The sequence below is a fragment of the Apodemus sylvaticus genome, chromosome 17 (assembly GCF_947179515.1).
Source record: "Apodemus sylvaticus chromosome 17, mApoSyl1.1, whole genome shotgun sequence".
NCBI classification, from domain to species: domain Eukaryota; kingdom Metazoa; phylum Chordata; class Mammalia; order Rodentia; family Muridae; genus Apodemus; species Apodemus sylvaticus.
In genome coordinates this window covers 50,905,285-50,923,418 of record NC_067488.1, presented here as the reverse complement: position 1 = coordinate 50,923,418, position 18,134 = coordinate 50,905,285, and the positions used below count along the sequence as shown (strand labels likewise).

The 18,134-nt window shown below is 51.4% G+C and overlaps 1 protein-coding gene across 1 annotated transcript in view; it reads right to left on the bottom strand.

Annotated features, from left to right (window-relative positions):
- Srebf2 (sterol regulatory element binding transcription factor 2) overlaps positions 1-18,134 on the bottom strand; it is a 57,802-nt gene that overhangs the window by 3,673 nt on the left and 35,995 nt on the right. Inside the window, exons 10-17 of the mRNA XM_052161690.1 lie at positions 17,844-18,120; positions 14,923-15,092; positions 7,293-7,461; positions 5,670-5,787; positions 4,894-5,003; positions 3,609-3,741; positions 2,895-3,063; positions 830-1,015 (exon numbers count right to left, since the gene is read on the bottom strand). Of these exons, the coding sequence (XP_052017650.1) occupies positions 830-1,015; positions 2,895-3,063; positions 3,609-3,741; positions 4,894-5,003; positions 5,670-5,787; positions 7,293-7,461; positions 14,923-15,092; positions 17,844-18,120 (1,332 nt within the window). The remainder of the gene's footprint in view (positions 1-829; positions 1,016-2,894; positions 3,064-3,608; positions 3,742-4,893; positions 5,004-5,669; positions 5,788-7,292; positions 7,462-14,922; positions 15,093-17,843; positions 18,121-18,134) is intronic.

Below are 18,134 nucleotides of genomic sequence, written 5' to 3'. Positions count from 1 at the left end.
TATAATTATTACACATTGTATATTAACTTGTAATATACTTATTATATGTAACTTGTAATATCTATTATTATTATTATGTGCCAGATTAAAAATTTAAATATATTTATAAGCTGGGCATGATGGTGCACACCTTTAACCCTGGCATCTGGGAGAGAGCGTCAGATAGATTTCAGTGAGTCTGAGGCTAGCCTGGTTGACATAGCAAGTTCTACACTCCTCTATCCCCCACCTGAAATGTTTAACACAATCTATTCCTCTCTCCTTAGCTCAGAAGCTAGGAGTCTGCCTCAGACTGCCACATCTGTCAGGAAGTATGTGCCTGTAATTCCACATTTAAGATCCTGAGGCAGACTCAGGGCCAGCCCAGGTAATGTAGTGAGACCACTGCATTCCTCTCACGAGCATGGTAAACAAAGAAGGGATGACTTTAGTCTAGAAAAGCACAGTTGTGCATCCTTCCTCAGAGGCTTAACTCAGGTGCTGTAGCCAGAGGCAGGGCAGTGGGGAGAGGGCGGCACAGCTGACAAGTTCTCAAGTGGCTTACAAAATAAATTACAGCGAAGCCCAATTCCATGTGGAATTGGGTAAGGCTTGGGTAAGGCTGTCATCTGATACTAGTTAGAACTACTGAGCACACTTGTGGCCAGGACTGGGAAGGGAGCTCCTTAGCTACGCCTCAGTCCTCTGACAGCTCTTGACATGGTTGGTGATCCATGACTCTGGGCCAGGCGCATAGCAGTGTACAAAAGAACCCACGGCACTCATCTTATGCTGGACCCGAGACCTACACCCGTTGGCCTGCACATCCCACTGGCCTGCTAGGCCTCACCTTGCGGTATGCTGGGCGGAAGCTATGGGCCAGTCTTCGAAGGCTGCCCAGGTCCCGCTGGAAGCCAGCCAGCTCAGTGCCCGAGGCATGGTAGGTCTCACCCAGGAGCTGGCTGGCGCTGGCCTGCTTTTGCCAGAGTGCTGTCCTCAGCGACAGTAGCAAGTCACAGGTGAGCAGCTGGACCACCTAGGGATAAACCACAGGGAGAGACTGGTGACTGGCCTGTGCCTAATGCAAGGAGGACCTCAGCCCCTTGTCAGATCCTCAGCCCAACAGGTAGCAGTGCCCGGCCTGACCCAGGGGCAGGGATTGAGAAGAATATCTGGGAGGAGCACTAATCCTGCACTGCCCACCCCCAAGCTGGGAGTGGTCTGTTCTTATCATTCTGCAGGCAAGAAAACCAAAGCTCTAAAAGGGACATGGCACGGTGGCAGGGGCAGAAGATCCTCTCTGAGGCAGCAGTAAGGGCAGGGTACAGATTTTCCATCCCCCAAGATGGGGGGGGGTGGGGGGACAAGTCACCCAGAGGAACCTGGGCTTTTCTCCTCTAGAGGAACCCAGGAACTAAGGCAGCAGTGGAGCCTGGGGCACAGGGCAGTGGGAGGGAGGAGGGAAGAGGGAGGAGGGAGGAGGAGCAAGAGGAAGAGGTGGGCCATCATGACCGCAGAGCACAGCACACGGTATTCTCAGGGTTTTCTTAGCAGCTACAGAACCCTAGCTCTCGACTCAACCTAAGCCTTGGTTTCCTCATCTATCAAATGGGATGGCAGCACAGGGTTAGGAGCCTCTGGGCATGCACGGCAGCAGCCGCGCACAAGTCCAGGCTACCTCCTTGACTCCCAATAACCCATCAGTAGCATGTCATGCGCGACAGTAAGGGCAGAGCGGCCTACATGCACCGTGCAGATTCCCTGAAGGCCACTTCCCATCTCACCTACATGGTTTCTGAAGGCATGAACTTAGGGTACCATGCTGCCCAGACCTCTTCTGCCCCATGCCTCCACGAGGTGCCAACTCTTGGCCATACTATCCTGTGGTTGGTGATAGCCTCGGGGACACAGATGAGGAACTCTCCCTCCGGGCAAACCTGGCATTTCTAAGTGTAGAAGCAGCACCTTCATGTGTGGGCAAGGAGCCGGGACTGGGTCCTGCACTCTGACCACACTGCCAGGCCCATTCAGCCCTGAACTGCTACCTAGGAACCACAGTTCCAAGGGCGTCCCCTAAAAACCTTTCTAGTTCCTCAAATATGGCTGACAATGGTTTCCTCATGAGGAAACACACAGGGGAAACCGACAGGAGGCCCAAAGTGGCTTGCCCACAAGTCTGTGATCTGCACAATGCCTATCCTTGTAGGGGTGACATGCTGTCCTGACTTCAATAAAACACCCACGCCTGCTGACAACTGCTACCTTGACATTCCAGACCAGCTAGCTGCTTGAGACAAAACCCCAGACAGCAGCTAGTTCTGGCCTTCCGAAAGGTTCCCGTCCGTCCCGTCTGGTGTTACAGCCCACATTTTCCTAGGGGACCGGCTGTGACACTGTCCTTATTCTCTGGGATGATTAGGCAGGCCTTCAGCAGTGCCCTGAGATCCAGGTCCTCTCTGTGGCCACGGCGCAGTGGGCAGTCAGGGCAGGCCTCCGTGATGCACTGTGGGAACATTGCACAGGTAGCGCCAGAACATGCAATGCAACTACAATGCACCACAGCGGCCCGCCAGGAGGTGTGCGCCGGCCAGAGGCCCCAGGGCTATCAGCTGGCCCGAGGGAGCAGCAAACTACCTGGAGCAAATGCAGAGCCCTGGCGCGTTCACTTGGGACTTAGAGGAAGCTGCCGGCTGGCAGGATCTGAGATTACAGGAGCTAGGCAAAGGCGAAGACACCTTTGCCCCAGGAATCCAAAGGTACGCATGCCCCAGCAGGCTCCATTTGGGAAGGGAACTACTATTCTGGCTTCTGTGTCTTCCAGAGCCGAACAGCAGTGCCCTGGGGCCCTGCTAGGTCGGCCTGGGGCGGGCGTGTTCATACAGGCCACACTGCATCCTCCAGGCGCTCCCACTCACATGGTTAAGTGAAGGGTCAGCAGTAGCGCCACTGACATTGAGACTGCTCCACAGGTGACCACTGGCTCTCTCACAGTGACAGAAGGAATTCTGCTGCCCATCAGCTTTTCCAGAGAGTGTGGCATGCATGGCTCTACAGGCATAGAAGACGGCCTTCACCAAGGGACTCCTAGAGCAGTGGGTGGGAGAAGAGAAGAGGCTGAGAACAGGCTAGCTGTGTAATGAACAACACTCTCACATGCGCACGCACACCTGCACACCCACCCACACACAAGCACACATGCTCACGTACACAGAGCCAACAGGGCTGATGGGGAGTAGGGAACAGCAGTAAGGAAACAGGAACTGGAGCTCACGTAAGCTCCAGGACTTCCTTGCTTGGCCACAACTCCGTCATACGGTCTCTGGATCTGCCAGGGCTATGCTATCCCCATCGCCTCTATACAGCCTGGCATCACGAAAGCAGAGGGAAGGGGCATCCTACACATCTGTGATGAGTGAGGGCGCCTGCCTGGAGAGCCCCGTGCAGAACACTCAAGAGGGCTGGGCCGACTCAAGATGGCTTCTCTGGGGTTCCTCTGCCCCTCCCCCAGCTCCCATCTGTCAAATAGTTCTGACCCCAGATCAACACAGCGGTCCGGACCTGCTCCCTCCTGCTACCTCACTAAGGTCCCCTTGGAGAGAAGTACACCAACAACCAAGGAGCTTACGCACTCAGTCACTTCCAGGGCCTTGGGGACCCGTTCTACTTCAGTGAAGCGAGAGCGCACAGCTGCGTCATCTCCCTGGAGCCAGCTGATGGCCATAGTGATCGCGGATGTCCACCACCGACAGATGACATCGGGACCTGGATGGGGACAGCAGCAGGAAGCACCCATCAGTGCCCTCAGAAACCAAGTCTCAGGGGCACGTGCATCTCTACGTTGTGGTGACAGATGAAGAATCTTCAGGTTACTCTCCCGTATGATCTGGTGGTATGTGGCAGGAGCCTTTGCATGCTCACTCCTGCTAACCCAGCAATAATCCCATATTTGGTACTCCTACTGTTAGGAAACTGGTTTGAACAGAAGTTTAATGAAAATGTTCACTTTAATGTTAGATTTTTATTTGTTTTCTGTGTAGCCCTGGCTGTCCTGGAACTGACTCTGTAGACCAGGCTGGTTTGGAACGCAGATTCCTTCCTGTCTCTGCCTCCCAAGCGCTGGAACTAAAGGTGTGCACCACCGCCGCCCCGGAAAGCACATTTATTTTATGCTTTTATTACTGCAGTTTCCCTTCTGAGTCTCAGGTTTCTCAACTGTAAAACTATGTTACTAGGGATCTTGTGACACCATCGGGGGACAGCCAGGTGACAGAAAAGGAGTAAGAATATATATCCTAAACTCCCACGTCAGTACGGACCAGGCTGCCAGAGTCGCTTTTCTGGGATCCTTCTCTCTCTAGGAAGACAGCATCCTTCCAAGGTAGCCTGGCATCCCATAACTCCAGGTACGTCAGAGGCTGAGATGCGGCAGCTGAGGGGCTGTCATTCCGAGGGTAGTTTAGAGGGAGAAGTAACTAAAGCCTTAGCTCTGTGGTCAGCAGGGGGATTGTGGCCGAGGCAGTGGGGGGCTGGATGGTTAGAAGCCAGCTCCAGGGCCTTCTGTAGTTAAGGTGAGTATCCGTAAGCCTCAGGGACTCAGGCCCTTTGTTGCTTGTCCTGTGCATATGGAAAGGGTCCTGACCTAAGCTGCCCAGCCAGGGCCTCAGTAGGGTAATGACCCCTCACTGTTCCATTCATACAAGGACCAATATTTTCTGCTCAGAGAAGGTTGCTCATGAGGGACAACTATGGGCTGGGGCATCCTGGAGGACACGGATACAACTAGGAGTAGGGAAGATGCTTGAAGATAGGCTCCTGATTCTAGAGGGGTGGGGGTGGGGTGGGGTGGGGGAGGGGAGGGGGCTGGGCAGAGTGTACTAAACATTCTCAGGCCTGTGGAGCCACCCAGATACTCACCAAGGGCTGCCCTGAGCACAGAGCTGCTGGAGAACGGTGAGGTCACAAAGCCCACGGAGTCCACAAAAGAGTGAAGTAATTTCAAATACTCTAGCGCACTGGAAAATTCACTAAAAAGAAAATAAAAGGGTGCCACGTGACCCGTACGGCCTTCCACACCCACAGGCGTGTTTCCATCTCTGAGACTGGATGGCCTCTGGGCTTCCTTGTCCTACCCTCCCGGGCTCCCCAGGTGCTGCCCATGAACAGAGCACACACACTTCCAGGTCAGCCTTCGCTGATGTCCTCCCTGTACCAGCGAAGACCCCAGGGTTGGTCCTCCTCCAAACTAGATTCCAAAGCCACATTCTTCCGGAAATGTCCTACTGCCTAGGTAGGCCTGTCCCTCCCTCCCTCCTCAGGTGCAGTCCAATCAGCACTCGGGATGGTATGACTCTGATATCTTTCCGTTTGTTGGGTTTAATCTATGACAGAGAAGCCATGTTCACTGCAAGCTGGGTTTCCAACTCTCTGGGCCAGCTGCGCCTGCCTGGAGAGCTCTCCGTCTCTCACTCCGTCTCTCTCAACAGTTCACTGCTCTCTGTCCCCAAAAGCAAAGCAAATTCATCCATTTCTAACTTGCTCTGACAACTAGCCCCAGTTGGTGAAGGGATGTAAAAGGTGAAAACAGGGCACCTCTGACTTGAAAAGCAACCGCTGGCCTGGCTGGCGACTGTTCCAGTGAGGAATGTCCTGAGGGCACTAGCCCCAAGGCAGACCAGGCCTGCGGACCTTACCAGCTCTCTTCTTCCTGGTCTCCTGCCTTCTTCTTGGCCTGAGGTTTCACCAAGGACTCCACAGCTCTTTCCAGCAGGTTTTTGCAGAAAGCCTGGTGTACCTGGGCAATGGGGTCGGCTGAAGAGAAAGAAGGGTTATGGATCTTACTCATGGGCCCTTCTGGAGCTGAGGGGACACCTCAGTGAGGACAGGCACGCTAAGCACCTGTAACACTTTACATTCCAGTCTTGTTCAGTAAGGAAAAGAAAAAGGAGTTTTTACAGTGTAAAAAGGTAGGGAGAGACTTAAAGACAGCTGTGTCCGTAACAGGGACCAAATCTTTCTTAACCAAACCAAGGATTACCCTTTAGGGGCTGGTGAGCTATCTCAGGGAGTAAACATGCCTGCCACCAAGCTTGAGTCCAACCCTGCAGCGAGCACAGTAGGGGAGAAGCGGCTCCTACAAATGGCCCTGACTTGAGTACTGCCACACCTGCCCCTACCAAACATAACAAAATTAAAATATTTAAAAAAGAAGGAAGCAGGGCTGGGAAGTTCCAAGCTGGAGGTGTGAGGTAATGGCTGCCCAGCCTTATGGAGATGAAGAGAATACAACGTTGAGAGACTTTCTGTCTGTGAGAACTGAGGGTCAAGAAGGAAAAGACTGCAGGGGGCTATAGCGCTCCTGGCTTTGGAGAGCTCGGCCTGTGTCTCCTGTGATCAGGACATGCTCGGCCTAAGCTGACTGAACAGGGAGGGGCCCTGCATAGTGCATATGGCTGACAAGTCCCTTTCTGGTGGCCCTTACTACAGATTCACTCATCCCTTACATTCCTAGCCCCAATTTGGGCCAAGAGGAGGAGGGACATTTCTGGACACTTTCTCTGTGAGAAGGCTTGGCTCGGGGATGTGCAGGAGGAGCAGCAGGTCTGTGGCAGGTCTGTCCCCGTGGACAAAGCTGTCAGAGGATTTGGGATTCCTTTTCCTTTCTTTTTAACTCCTCAGTTTTTGGTGTTACACGTAATCCTTATACTGCACAAAATCAAAGCTCACCGCTCCCCGTGCCTGACATCCAGTCTGTGCCTCGGGCTTGACTCCCCACTCAGCAGAGACCATGGCGGACAACCTCTGCGGTGTCCCTGTGTGAGTCTACCCGGTCAGCCTCTGCACGCCAAGCCCACGCAAGTCAACTCCAATCACCATCAAATGACAGAGACAGAAAGCCTGCACCTCCTCCCAGTGCCCGGAGCCGCGTCCCTGTCACCATTCTGAGCACTGGTGACTGCCTGCCGCCGCCTATTGTTCCCTAACTGCTCCAGTAGGGCTCTCTGCCCCCACCATGGGGCTAGAAGGCCGGAGGCCAGGGAACAGCACACCCCATACCTTTGACATCTCCACAGTGTTTAGAACAAGGGCTAAGAATATAGCTGGTGCGCAGTCACAACTTATCCTATGAGGCCCTGTCCTGTACTGGCCATGGCTTTGACTGCCCAGCAGAGCTGCAAACTGAGCTAAGTGACAGACAGGCTCTGACCGTAGCAAGTTATTTTTCCTTTAGAAGACTCAAAAAAGAGGAAAAGGGGAAAAAAGGTGGAGACCCCTGAGTCTCTTGCCCCCTGTGAAGCACCTGTCGCGGCCCTCACCTGGGTTCCTCTGGGCGCAGTACAGGCTCTCCTTGGCTGCTGACTTGACGGACCAGCTTCGCTCCATGAAAAACTTCTGGCCCAAGGGATGGCAGAGCCAGCGCAGGGAGTCTGGGACGCTGCTGTGCTCCGGGCCACACAAGCTCTGGGCACGATTTAAGAAGTAGCTCTACGAGAGAAAAGGACAAGGTGTGACATCAAGGCAGCAGAATGCTGGGGAAGGACCAATGGAAGACAGGCCCTGAGGGAGTCCCAAAGGGATCCCACCACAGAAACCAGAGAAAGTCACTATGTTCTGGGAGCCTGTCAGGCCAGGGAGCAGGGCCAGGGCGCATGTGCAGCAGGGCTCTTGTTCACAGCGGGGCTCTTGCTACGCCCCACCCTGCTAAGCCGATCTAAGCCCTCTGGAACATATTTCTCTTTCACCTGCTGGTTTCCAGTTATTTATTTAGGAAGGGGCCTCAGACGTCCCCAACTTTACCTGTGAGCATCTAACCAAGTAGCCCCCTCAATCCTGGGACTTCTAGGTCCCCTAAGCTGCCTATCTTTAGAGTATTATTTAGGCAAATTGCTTTTTGACTAACTTTTCAGCTCTTACAAAGAGTTTATAGAGAAATGCACACCCAGAGCCAGCGTTCAGTACCACACTAGGTGGTAGGAGGCTTGCCCAGGACCACGGCATGTTTGCATGTATATGTGACTCTGACAGAAAGCCTCTAAAGAAGTCTCATGCCTTCCTCGCATGAGCCCCAACCTGAGAACAAAGACCAGGAAGGGACTTCTTTTCCCCTACATAAACTTAAATGGTAATAATATAAGTGACAAACATTTTCTATGTATATGTGCACCATATGTGTGCCCTTAAGACCAGAAGAGGTTAATGTGTTTTGTAAAATCAAGAATATGCTTTGTAGAGCATGGTATGGTGTGGTGGTGGGCCCACGTCAACGCCCTCTCCCTGTGAGGTACCAGTCATTCCACAGGTCTAGTATAGAGCAGGGTTTATTTGGGGACGTGGAAGGGGAACTGAGAAGGGAATAGAGGCAAAGAAAGAGAGGGGACAGAGGACAGAGAGAGAAAGGATCAGAGGGAGCTCAGAGAGGCCAGTCAGTCCTTTTTATAGCAAGCCAGGCCTACCTGGCTGTTGCTAGTAACTGCTGGGCGGCGCCTGGAAGGATGCTGAGAGAGGCGTCAGAGCTGAACCTGGAGGTACAGGTGGTTGTGAGCCACCGGGTGTGGGTGATGGGAACCAGCTCCGGTCCTCGAAAGAACAGCAAGTACTCTGAACAGCTGCTCACTCTCCAGCCTCTTTTTAAATTAATGTAAAAGGATTAGGTTTCATTGTAGTATTTCCAAACAAAATGTGGTTTTGTTCTTTCTCCTCCCCTACCTTATACCTGTTCACTCCCAGTAGTCTGCTGCTCTCTCCTCTCTCTCTCTGTTTTTTTTTTCTAAGATAGGATTTATCTGTGTTCTAGGATGGCCTAGAACTTGCCCATATAGACCTTGAACTCAGAGTCGTCCACCTGCCTCTACTTCCTGAGTGTTGGGATTAAAGGCATGTCCCCTTTTTGTTTTCAAGTCACGTGCTCTAGTGTGCACACGTCCTGGTCTCAACAGGGCTTCCAATTCCATGTCCTGCCCCCTCTACACACAACCAGGATGTGAACAAAAGTGGGATTCACCTTTCTGAGGCTGCTTTGCTTAATATAATAATTTCCAGATACACCCACTTTCCCCCCAAATTTCATAATTGTTTTTCTTTACAGCTGAACACACACACACACACACACACACACACACACACACCCCTTCATCACTCTACCAAAGTTTGTTGATAGACATCTCTCTCTAGCTCTGTAAGACACTGAGTCCAGCGCGGTAGCATGTACCTTCCTCCAATCCCGGCGCTCGGGAGGGAGAGACGGGGAGCTCTGTGAGCATGAGATCAGCCTGGTCTACAGAGGGGGTTCCAAGACAGGCTAGGCTATGTAGTAAGACCTTGTCTCAAAACCAAACCACACCAAACCAAACCAAACCAAACCAAAGCAAAGCAAGAAAAGGGATGTTAAAAGCATCTGGAAGTATTATCACCAGCGCCTAGCCAGGACAACACTGTTTCTAGGGCCCCAGTGCAGGATAAACACAAGAACATCATTATCTGTTGATTATTAGAAACTCTTTTCTCCCCAACCTTGGCCCCTAATTCTATCTTTTTTGAGTGGCAATATCTCTACTCTAGAGTTCATGACTTCTGATCTATAAAACTACTCAGTCGGAACAGGGAGCTGAGCAGGGGCGGATGGGAGGAAGCACAGCCAGGCTCCGGGCGTCCACCACAGGGCCGCTGGTCTGGGAACTTCTTTCCCCAGCTTAGACACTGCCTCTAAGGACGGTGTCTATCTCAAGGTCTGGGAGGCTGATGGTTCTGACCTTTAGTAGACTTTAAGAGGCAATCAGCTAATGTAACAGCTTCAAAAAACTTGAATGCCAGAGTCAGAAATAGCACAGGCAAAGCACAGCCACTCAAGGATGTGCTGGGGAGGTTCTGAGGGGAGCACGGGGACAGCCGCCTGATGAGAGAGAGCTGTCTGGCTAAGCTGGCCGACAGACACGCTCACTAGCATTGTCACGGCGGCCTATGGGACCAGGAGAGTGATTCACTTAGTCAAAGAGACAGTGACAGTCTCTCCTCTTACATCACCCAGCCTTGACAACAGGATACTGTGAGACCCAATACCGCAGGCCCATGACCTGCTATGACTGTCAAAGCGCTCACTGAGCTACAGTTGTGGACAACACAGGCTGTGTGTGTGTGTGTGTGTGTGTGTGAGAGAGAGAGAGAGAGAGAGAGAGAGAGAGAGAGAGAGAGAGCTTGTACACATGTGCAATTCCAGCGCTTTGTGTATCCCAGAATCTTCTAATAATCGAGTCCAACCCTCTCCAGGTCATAGGCCTGGTTAGCAAGGTAATATGGTGATTGTTCCAAGGAAAAATAAGGAGCACTGTTCTCTCTAAGGATCCAAGGGTAAACCAGAGAAGTAAAAAGAAAGCCTGTTAGGTCATATGGCAAGAACCTATTGAAACCATTAAGGAAATTATTCAGTTAAAAAATATATTTTTTATATCAAGCAAAGTGTTTAGTATTTATTTATTTTATTTATATAAGTACAGTGTCACTGTTTTCAGACACATCAGAAAAGGGTACCCGATCCCATTACAGATGGTTGTGAGCCACCATGTGGTTTCTGGGAATTGAACTCAGAACCGCTGTAAGAGCAGTCAGTGCTCTTAACCTGTGAGCCATCTCTTCAGCCCCTAAAAAATATTTTTAACCTGAACTCTTTTTTTTTAAATATTTATTTATTTATTTATTATATGTAAGTACACTGTAGCTGTCTTCAGACACCAGAATAGGGTGAAAGATGTCTTACATCTAAGAAAGACATCTTTCGGATGGTTGTGAGCCACCATGTGGATGCTGGGATTTGAACTCATGACCTTTAGAAGAAAAGGTCGGTGCTCTTACCCACTGAGCCATCTCTCCAGCCCTAACCTGAACTCTTTAAAAACAAAAAAATATTGAAATCACGGTCTAGACATTAAGAACAGCAACAACAACAACAACAAAAAAAGCCTTTGGAAACAGTGTCTCACTTGGTAGCTCTAGCTGTCCTTGAACTCACAGAGATCCGCTTGCTGCTGCCTCTTGAATTCTGGCATTAAAAGCATGGCCACCATCTGGGCTGGGTGGTGGTGGTGCATGCCTTTAGTCCCAGCATTTGGGAGGCAGAGGCAGGTGGATTTCTGAGTTCAAGGCCAGCCTGGTCTACAGAGTGTAGCCCAGGACAGCCATGGCTATACAGAGAAACTGTGACTCAAGAAACAACAACAACAACAACAACAAAAATGTGTGGCTACCATGCCTGGTCTGGCATTAAAATTTTCAAGTAGTCTGTGTGTTTGTGCACCATGAATGCAGTACCCACAGAGGCCAGAAGAGGGTGTCAGAGTCCCTGGAGTCTAAACCTTTAAGAAGCATTAGCTGATATTAAGTCTCCCCTCATGGTTTGAACTAATGAGAAATATAAATCCAGGACAGACAGCACAACTCTAAAGGCTTCTATAGAGGAGACTGTGAGAATAATTTTTATTGCTCTTTTAATTTTCGTGGCTTTATAACCCAATTATAATTTTCCCAATTTAAGGAAAAAATACTTTCCCTGTAAATTTTGGAGACAGCAGCGTTCCCCTGAGCTGCAGGAGCCTCTGCCAAGGCTCATCTGCTAACTGCTGGCATGAGTGGAGAGGCAGCCGCCCAGGGCGCCTGGACCAAATCCAGCCCTCCATGGGCACCACAGCGAATGCTCACGGGGGCCAAGAGGTGCCTGCGAGCCCTGCTGTAAGCATGAGTGTCCGACAGCATGTGGGCGTGTGCACAACAGTAGGCCCAGCAGGCCAAGGCAATTCGAGTTGCAAGCCAGACCACACTACCTTGCTTCAAGTGACATCGTATTTTGTGTAAAGCTAAGTTTTAGGAAGCCATTTTTCTTTTTGACTGTTTGTTTTTGTCTTGTTCTAAAATGCAATTAGCATGTGAGAACCAGTGTGGAACAGGGAATGGGGTGCTGTGCCCAATCCGAGTCTAAGACATGGTGGTGTGTGTCTATGACAGCCGTGCTTAAAGAGGCGGAGGTGAGAGGACTGTGGTGGCCACCTCCTTAATCCCAGCACTTGGGAGGCAGAGGCAGGTGGATGAATCTCTGTGAGATTGAGGTGGGCCTGATCTAAGTAGTGAACTCAAGGACCATCAAGACTAGATCGATTACACACACACACACACACACACACACACACACACACACACACACACACCATGTAAAAACCAAACCAAACCAAAAAGCCAAGGCAGTGGCTGGAGGTAGCTCAGTAGTTAAAGCACTGGATGATGTTCTTCCAGATGCAAATGGCGGCGCACAGGCATGCACACGGTGCACAGACAGACACGACAGAACACCCAGGCACATAAAATAAAAATAAATCTTAAAAATCTGCCTCAAAGGTCTAAAAACATAAAAGCACCATCTCCTCTCTCACACGGCACATCTCCACACGCTACTAAGCTAATTAGGACATAAATACTTTTTAGGATATTGGAACCACTAACAACTAAACAACCAGAACTAAACTGCCAGCACCGACAGACAACCTCTAAGGCATTTCCTTAGTTAGACAGTGCTAAAAACCTAGAAAGTTTATGACCTCCTGGTCTAAAGTATTCTCAGAGGTGAGTTCCCTGTTTGCTTCCAACACCTGACTCATTTTGTCTTTGACTCTTTTTTCTTTCTTTCCTTCTTTTCCCTTCTCCTCCTCCCTTTCCCTTCCTCCCCCTCCCTCCTCCTCCCTCTCCCTCTCCCTCTCCAAGGTTTCTGTGCAGTACTGGCTATCCTGTAGCTTGCTCTGTAGACCAGGGTAGCCTTGAATTCAGAGATCCGCCTGCCTCCTGAGTGCTGGGATTAAAGGCCTGTGCCACCACCACCCTGGCCTGTCAGCACCTCTATTTTTTTTTTTTAAGTTTTAAGTTTTGTATTTAATGTATGAGTGCTGTGCTACATTCACTTCCACAGGCCAGAAGAGGGCGTCAGACCCCATTACAGATGGCTGTGAGCCACCATGTGGGTGCTGGGATTTGAACTCAGGACCTCTGGTAGAGCTGACAGTGTTCTTAACCACTGAGCCATCTCTCTAGCCCCATGTCTGCAACTCTTAATCCAGCTGCTCCGGAAGGGAATGGACAGAAAGGGGCAGGCATACCAGACGCCCACCTCTCCTCTCACCTTACTGCCAGTGCAAACCAGGCAGCACTACTGAAGTCTCAGGTGTTTACACCCTTTGCCCAGGAGCACCATCACTAGAGACTTAGTATGAGCATGTGCTCACAGTGATGGGTGATGATATAAAAACATTTCCTTTCAGTAGCGAATACAGGAAGTGCTCCAAACACCCCACGCGAGTGCCACCCACCTCTGCAAAACAAGATGCCCAAGGTCTCTCAGTAAGTTAAAAAAGTGCAGGGAAACCAAGGCTTAAGGCACAGCCAACCACTTGCAGTGGATTATGATGTGTATGTTGTATGTGCTCCCAGGGACTACATACAACACTGCTGACCGTGGATCAGGCACACAGATGCTTGCCAGGCAAGGGCGATTTTCTTCCCTGCTTTGTGATAAGGTCTTGCCATGTTGCCCAGACTAGCTTTGGACTTCTAGGCACAAGGGATCCTCCTGCTTCAACCTCCCAAGTAGATGGTTCAAAAAGGTGTGCCAATCACCAAATTTTAGGCGCCATCTCCTCGAACCTGAGCGGCTGCGTGCATGCTTCCCTCAAACGGGCTGAGCTCTTCTCTAAGGCAGCTGCATCTCAGCAATAATGAAGCTAAGTGGGGCTTAAGGGTGACGAGATGGCCCTACCCGTGTGTCTTTCTGAAAGCCTGAGCCCTCCTGGCTCTCCTGCACTTAGCACATTTCTCTGGACTATCCACTCTGGGAGTGCCTGGTCCAGACAGGAGGAGAAGAAAACCTGCTGGATACATCAACCGCTGGGTGTCTCTTTTATGGTCATAAAAACAGAGTGGAGAGTTTCCTTAAGTCCTCTGTCACGTAGACTACAGTGATACACTTGTGGCAATACATCAGTGTTACCACACACGTGTTCTTGGCGTATCACCTCCATTCCCAAGTGGCGACAGGCAGAGATAAAAAAATCCAGTGTTCAGTTATCTCTGCGAAGTGGGGCACTGAGTGAAATGTGCCTGTCTCTGCTGGAGTAAGGGAAAGCCGAGGTCAGCAGATGCTGTGACCGAGTGATAACAAGGCTTGGGACTCGGCCAGCTGTGAACAACCAGTGCTGGCTCCTGGCCAGGCGCCGAGGGGAGGGACGCACGCCCTCACTCCACCTCCCACCTTACATCTGACCTGCGATCTTTGCAGAGCTCCACTGTTTGTCATTTGCGGAGGGAATCCCATCGTGACAGTCATGCTGTGCATGTCTATGAACTGGGCTTTTATTTACCTCAGCGCACCAGAATGCCCTCATAAGGCTTTCTGCCCAAAAAACTCAGCAAGGGGGGACATCCTGCTGTATTTTCTTCACCTCTCTAAGCATTTGTGGAAGAGCAAGTGAACCCCCCACCCCTTCAAGGGGCACATTCTGCCTTTTTACCCCAGGGTGGGAAAGTGCTCAGGGAGGTATGTGGGACAGAAACGTGAGTGCTTGGTTGCAAAATGTCACCCACAGGCTTGTGTGTCCCTAGCTGGTGGCTCCCAGTCTGGGGAGTCGTGGAACTTTTTGGCCATGGGGCCTAGGTGGGAATTATATATATATAGGGATACAGAGGTAACTCTGAGGGGTGCAGGCTGGCCCCTGCTCCTGGTTTATCTGATTCTGCTACTGCAGTGCAATGAGGCACAGGGCTGTCGCTGCCGCCACACCATCTGCTATGATGAACCATACCCTTTCAAAAAAAATTAAGAAACAACAAAAAAAAAATTCCTTCCTTCTCGAAGTTGTCTTTTAGCTACTTTACCCCAGGGCGGGGAAGCGGAGCCACACAGGACTGAAGGATACTCACGGCCAGGAAGCCCAGCTTGCCCCCGCAGCGGGTCTTGAGTCCCACAGCAGCGGTCAGGTGGATCTCGATAAGGGTGCTTGGTGGGATTTTCTCCTCCGCGCACTCGGCCAGGTTCACAGCACACAGAGCCATGTGCACATCTGAGCAGGCAGACCCTGCAGGAAGCTTCCCTAGGGTGGGCACAAACAGACACTCGTGTCCACAGAGTCTCCAAGACCACAGTCTCTTGCCTCTCCAGTACAGTCATCAACAGTGATTGTAAACTGTCACCTACAGACTCAGGGGTTTTACCCCGGGGTCTGCACTTGGTGGTGCTCCCCACCTGGGGAGGCTGTGGAGCCTTGATGAGGTGGGCCTCAGTGACAGGTGGGAGCTACTGGAGCGGGCCTTTGAGGGTTAACGCTCACCTCAGATCCAGGCTGACCCTGCCTCCTGTAGGCTGAAAGCTGCCTTCTGCCATGTGGACTATATGCTCCAAACTGAGAGACAAAGTAACTGTCTCCTCTTATTTGTGTCAAAGAGGTGCCAGAGGAGACAGAAGTGGCCTTTGTGCTCAGAAAGATCCAGATGGGACGCAGGCTCAGCAAGTTACTCGCTATGTGGTTGCCTGCCTCTCCTACTGACTGGAACTTGGCTCCTGGTTCTGTGATTGTTAGGATTAGCTGCTAGCATTGTGGCCCCTGGACAGAATTCAGGTGTGTGGTGCAATATCTCCTAAAGCACTGTCAATAGCACGGCCACATTCTGTTGGTAAAGGTCTGAATTTCCAAATATTTGAAGGGAGACAATGAAAACAACACAAACCCCGAGTGGCTCTTGGTTCCTCCCCCCCATACTCCACAGAAGGGAGACACAACGGAACAAAGCCAGTCACACACTGGTCGGATCAGTAGGGAGAGGCTTCCACTGTGAGGTCAGAGGACAAAGTGCCCCTGGCACAGGCCCAAGGACCCACTGTGGCGTTCACAGAGTTGCAGTCTCTTGCTTTGGTCAGCCCTCTGACCTCTGGCCTCACCAGCTGAGGGGTCTTCTTACCCAGCTGCTTTCTATGATGAGCACGTGACACTCCTAGTCCCCGAGGTCACTCTGTATTAGTGTGGGCTATCTGCTTTCCCCACAGAGCTCTAAGCTCTCTCCTTCAGAGAGAGGACAGAGCACAGTAGGCAAGCCATGCTGGGGTCAGCCCTATCCCTTCAGAGGCCCCTAGGTCCAGTGAGTGTAGACACGGCTGATGCAAACTGTTCTAGCTGGAACTGTAAAAGCAAGCAGCTCGGTCTCCTGGTCAGAGATCAGGGGCGGAGTCTAAGGGACCCTGAGGGGCAAAGACCAAGAACAAAAGCAGAACAGTGGGACAGAGCTGAGGCCGGGGATTTCCTGGTAAAGTCAATGGCCAGTCTCACCCAGATAACTAGGTCTGCTCCCCCCCCCCCACACACACACACACTGGCTAGAGCTCAAAGCCACAACCATTGCTCAGTCCCTGAGACCACACCCAACAGGTAGCTCTGACTTCGCCTTACAGTTCTGTGGATACAGCAGCAGCGGCAGCAGCGGCTCCTCATCCTTTGCCCTACCTCTCCCTGCCCGCTTGCGTCCCTTGACCTTTGACCTTTGACTGTCCCCTCTCAGCCTCGTCTGTTTGTTTGTTTTTCTGAGACAGGCGCTCACCATGTGCAGCTGGCCGACCTGGAACTCACTCTGTAGACCAAACTGGCTTCAAACTCTCAGTCCCACTGGCCCAGTGCTGGGATTAAAGGATTCACCATGATGCCCAGTTAGACAGTTCTCGTCTTGACCACACTGCCCCACCTGCCCTTTCCTGTGAGAGGCTCTGGAGTCCTTTCATCAGTTCCCTTCAAGGCCCAGGGCCCTTATCTGGCCTGCAGACCCCACAGGTCCAATGTCTATGAAGTATTTCTCTTCTGTGTCTCATAGCAACTATCCAGCAGTGCATCACAGCCTGGCTGGGAAAACGAGCCTTTCTTCCGGTTTCTCTCAGTTCTGTCAGCAAACCAAACTCCTGAGCAGGAAACCAGAAAGCCATCGTAATCCACACTTTTTATTTTAAACACTTACTGATTTATTTTATATGTATGTGTGTGTGCCATGGCACGTGTGTAAGTCCAAGCACAGCTTGGCTTGGGGGACTTAGTTTGCTCCTGCCACAGAGTCAATGGGGTTGAATTCAGGTCACTATGCTCGGTGGCAAGTGCACTACCCACTGAACCACTTTGCTAGTCCTATCTCTTCTTTTTTTGAGACCAGGTCTCATGTAGCTCAGGTTGGCCAAGGATGATCTTGCACTCCTGAGCCTTCCTGGTGCTGGAATTATAGGTATGAGCATCCTGGCCATGCTTAAGAGTGGAGAGATGGGACTGTGAATAATGTCCACCTTAGAAAAGGGGTTATGTTTGGTTTGGTTTGTTCTTTGTGACAGGGTTTCTCTGTGTAGCCCTGGGTCCTGGAACTCACTATGTACACCCAGGATGGCCTGGAACTCAGAGATTGGCCTGCCTGTCTCTGAGAGCTGAGATTAAAGGCGTGAGTCTCTACATCCAGGGCCATCTTAGAAATAGGTAAGCTCAAGGCTGGGAGAAGGCTCAGTGGTAAGAGCACGTCCAGAGGACTCAGGTTCAGTTCTCAGCACCCACATGCACCTCCAATTCCAGGGGCTCTGGCACCCTCCGCTGGCCCCCACCAGGCATTGCGCACACACGTGGTGCACATCTACACATAAAATCAGTATTTTTTTTTTTTAAAAAGGGAAGAAATGGTAAAATACAGCTGTGGACAGCGCAGGCTGGTGGCTGGTTTAAAGCCATGTAAGATGGCTTCAGTCAAGGTGAAGCTCTTGCAGAGCCGCCTGAGGAAGAGATAGATGCTCAGAAGCAAGCAGCAAGCCTGGCCCCTTCCCTTCTCACCTGTGATGTGTAGCTGGTGCAGCCTGTGGTAGGCCAGGGCCGCGTCCCTTGCGCTACTCTTAGCCTCGTCCTCGAAGCCGGCTGCGGTGGCAGGGGTAGCCCGCCAGCGCTGGAAGACCTTCTTGAGTAACCAGCGGACCAGGCGCAGCTTCTGCAGGCTGTAGCGAATCACATTCCAGGAGAGGCTGCAGGCCAAGTCCAGGCGGGATGTGGGCAGTGCCCGGCCCAAAACGGATAGGCAGGTCTGTAGGTTGGCGGCGGCAGCTGCAAAGTCACCCTACAAAGCAGCAG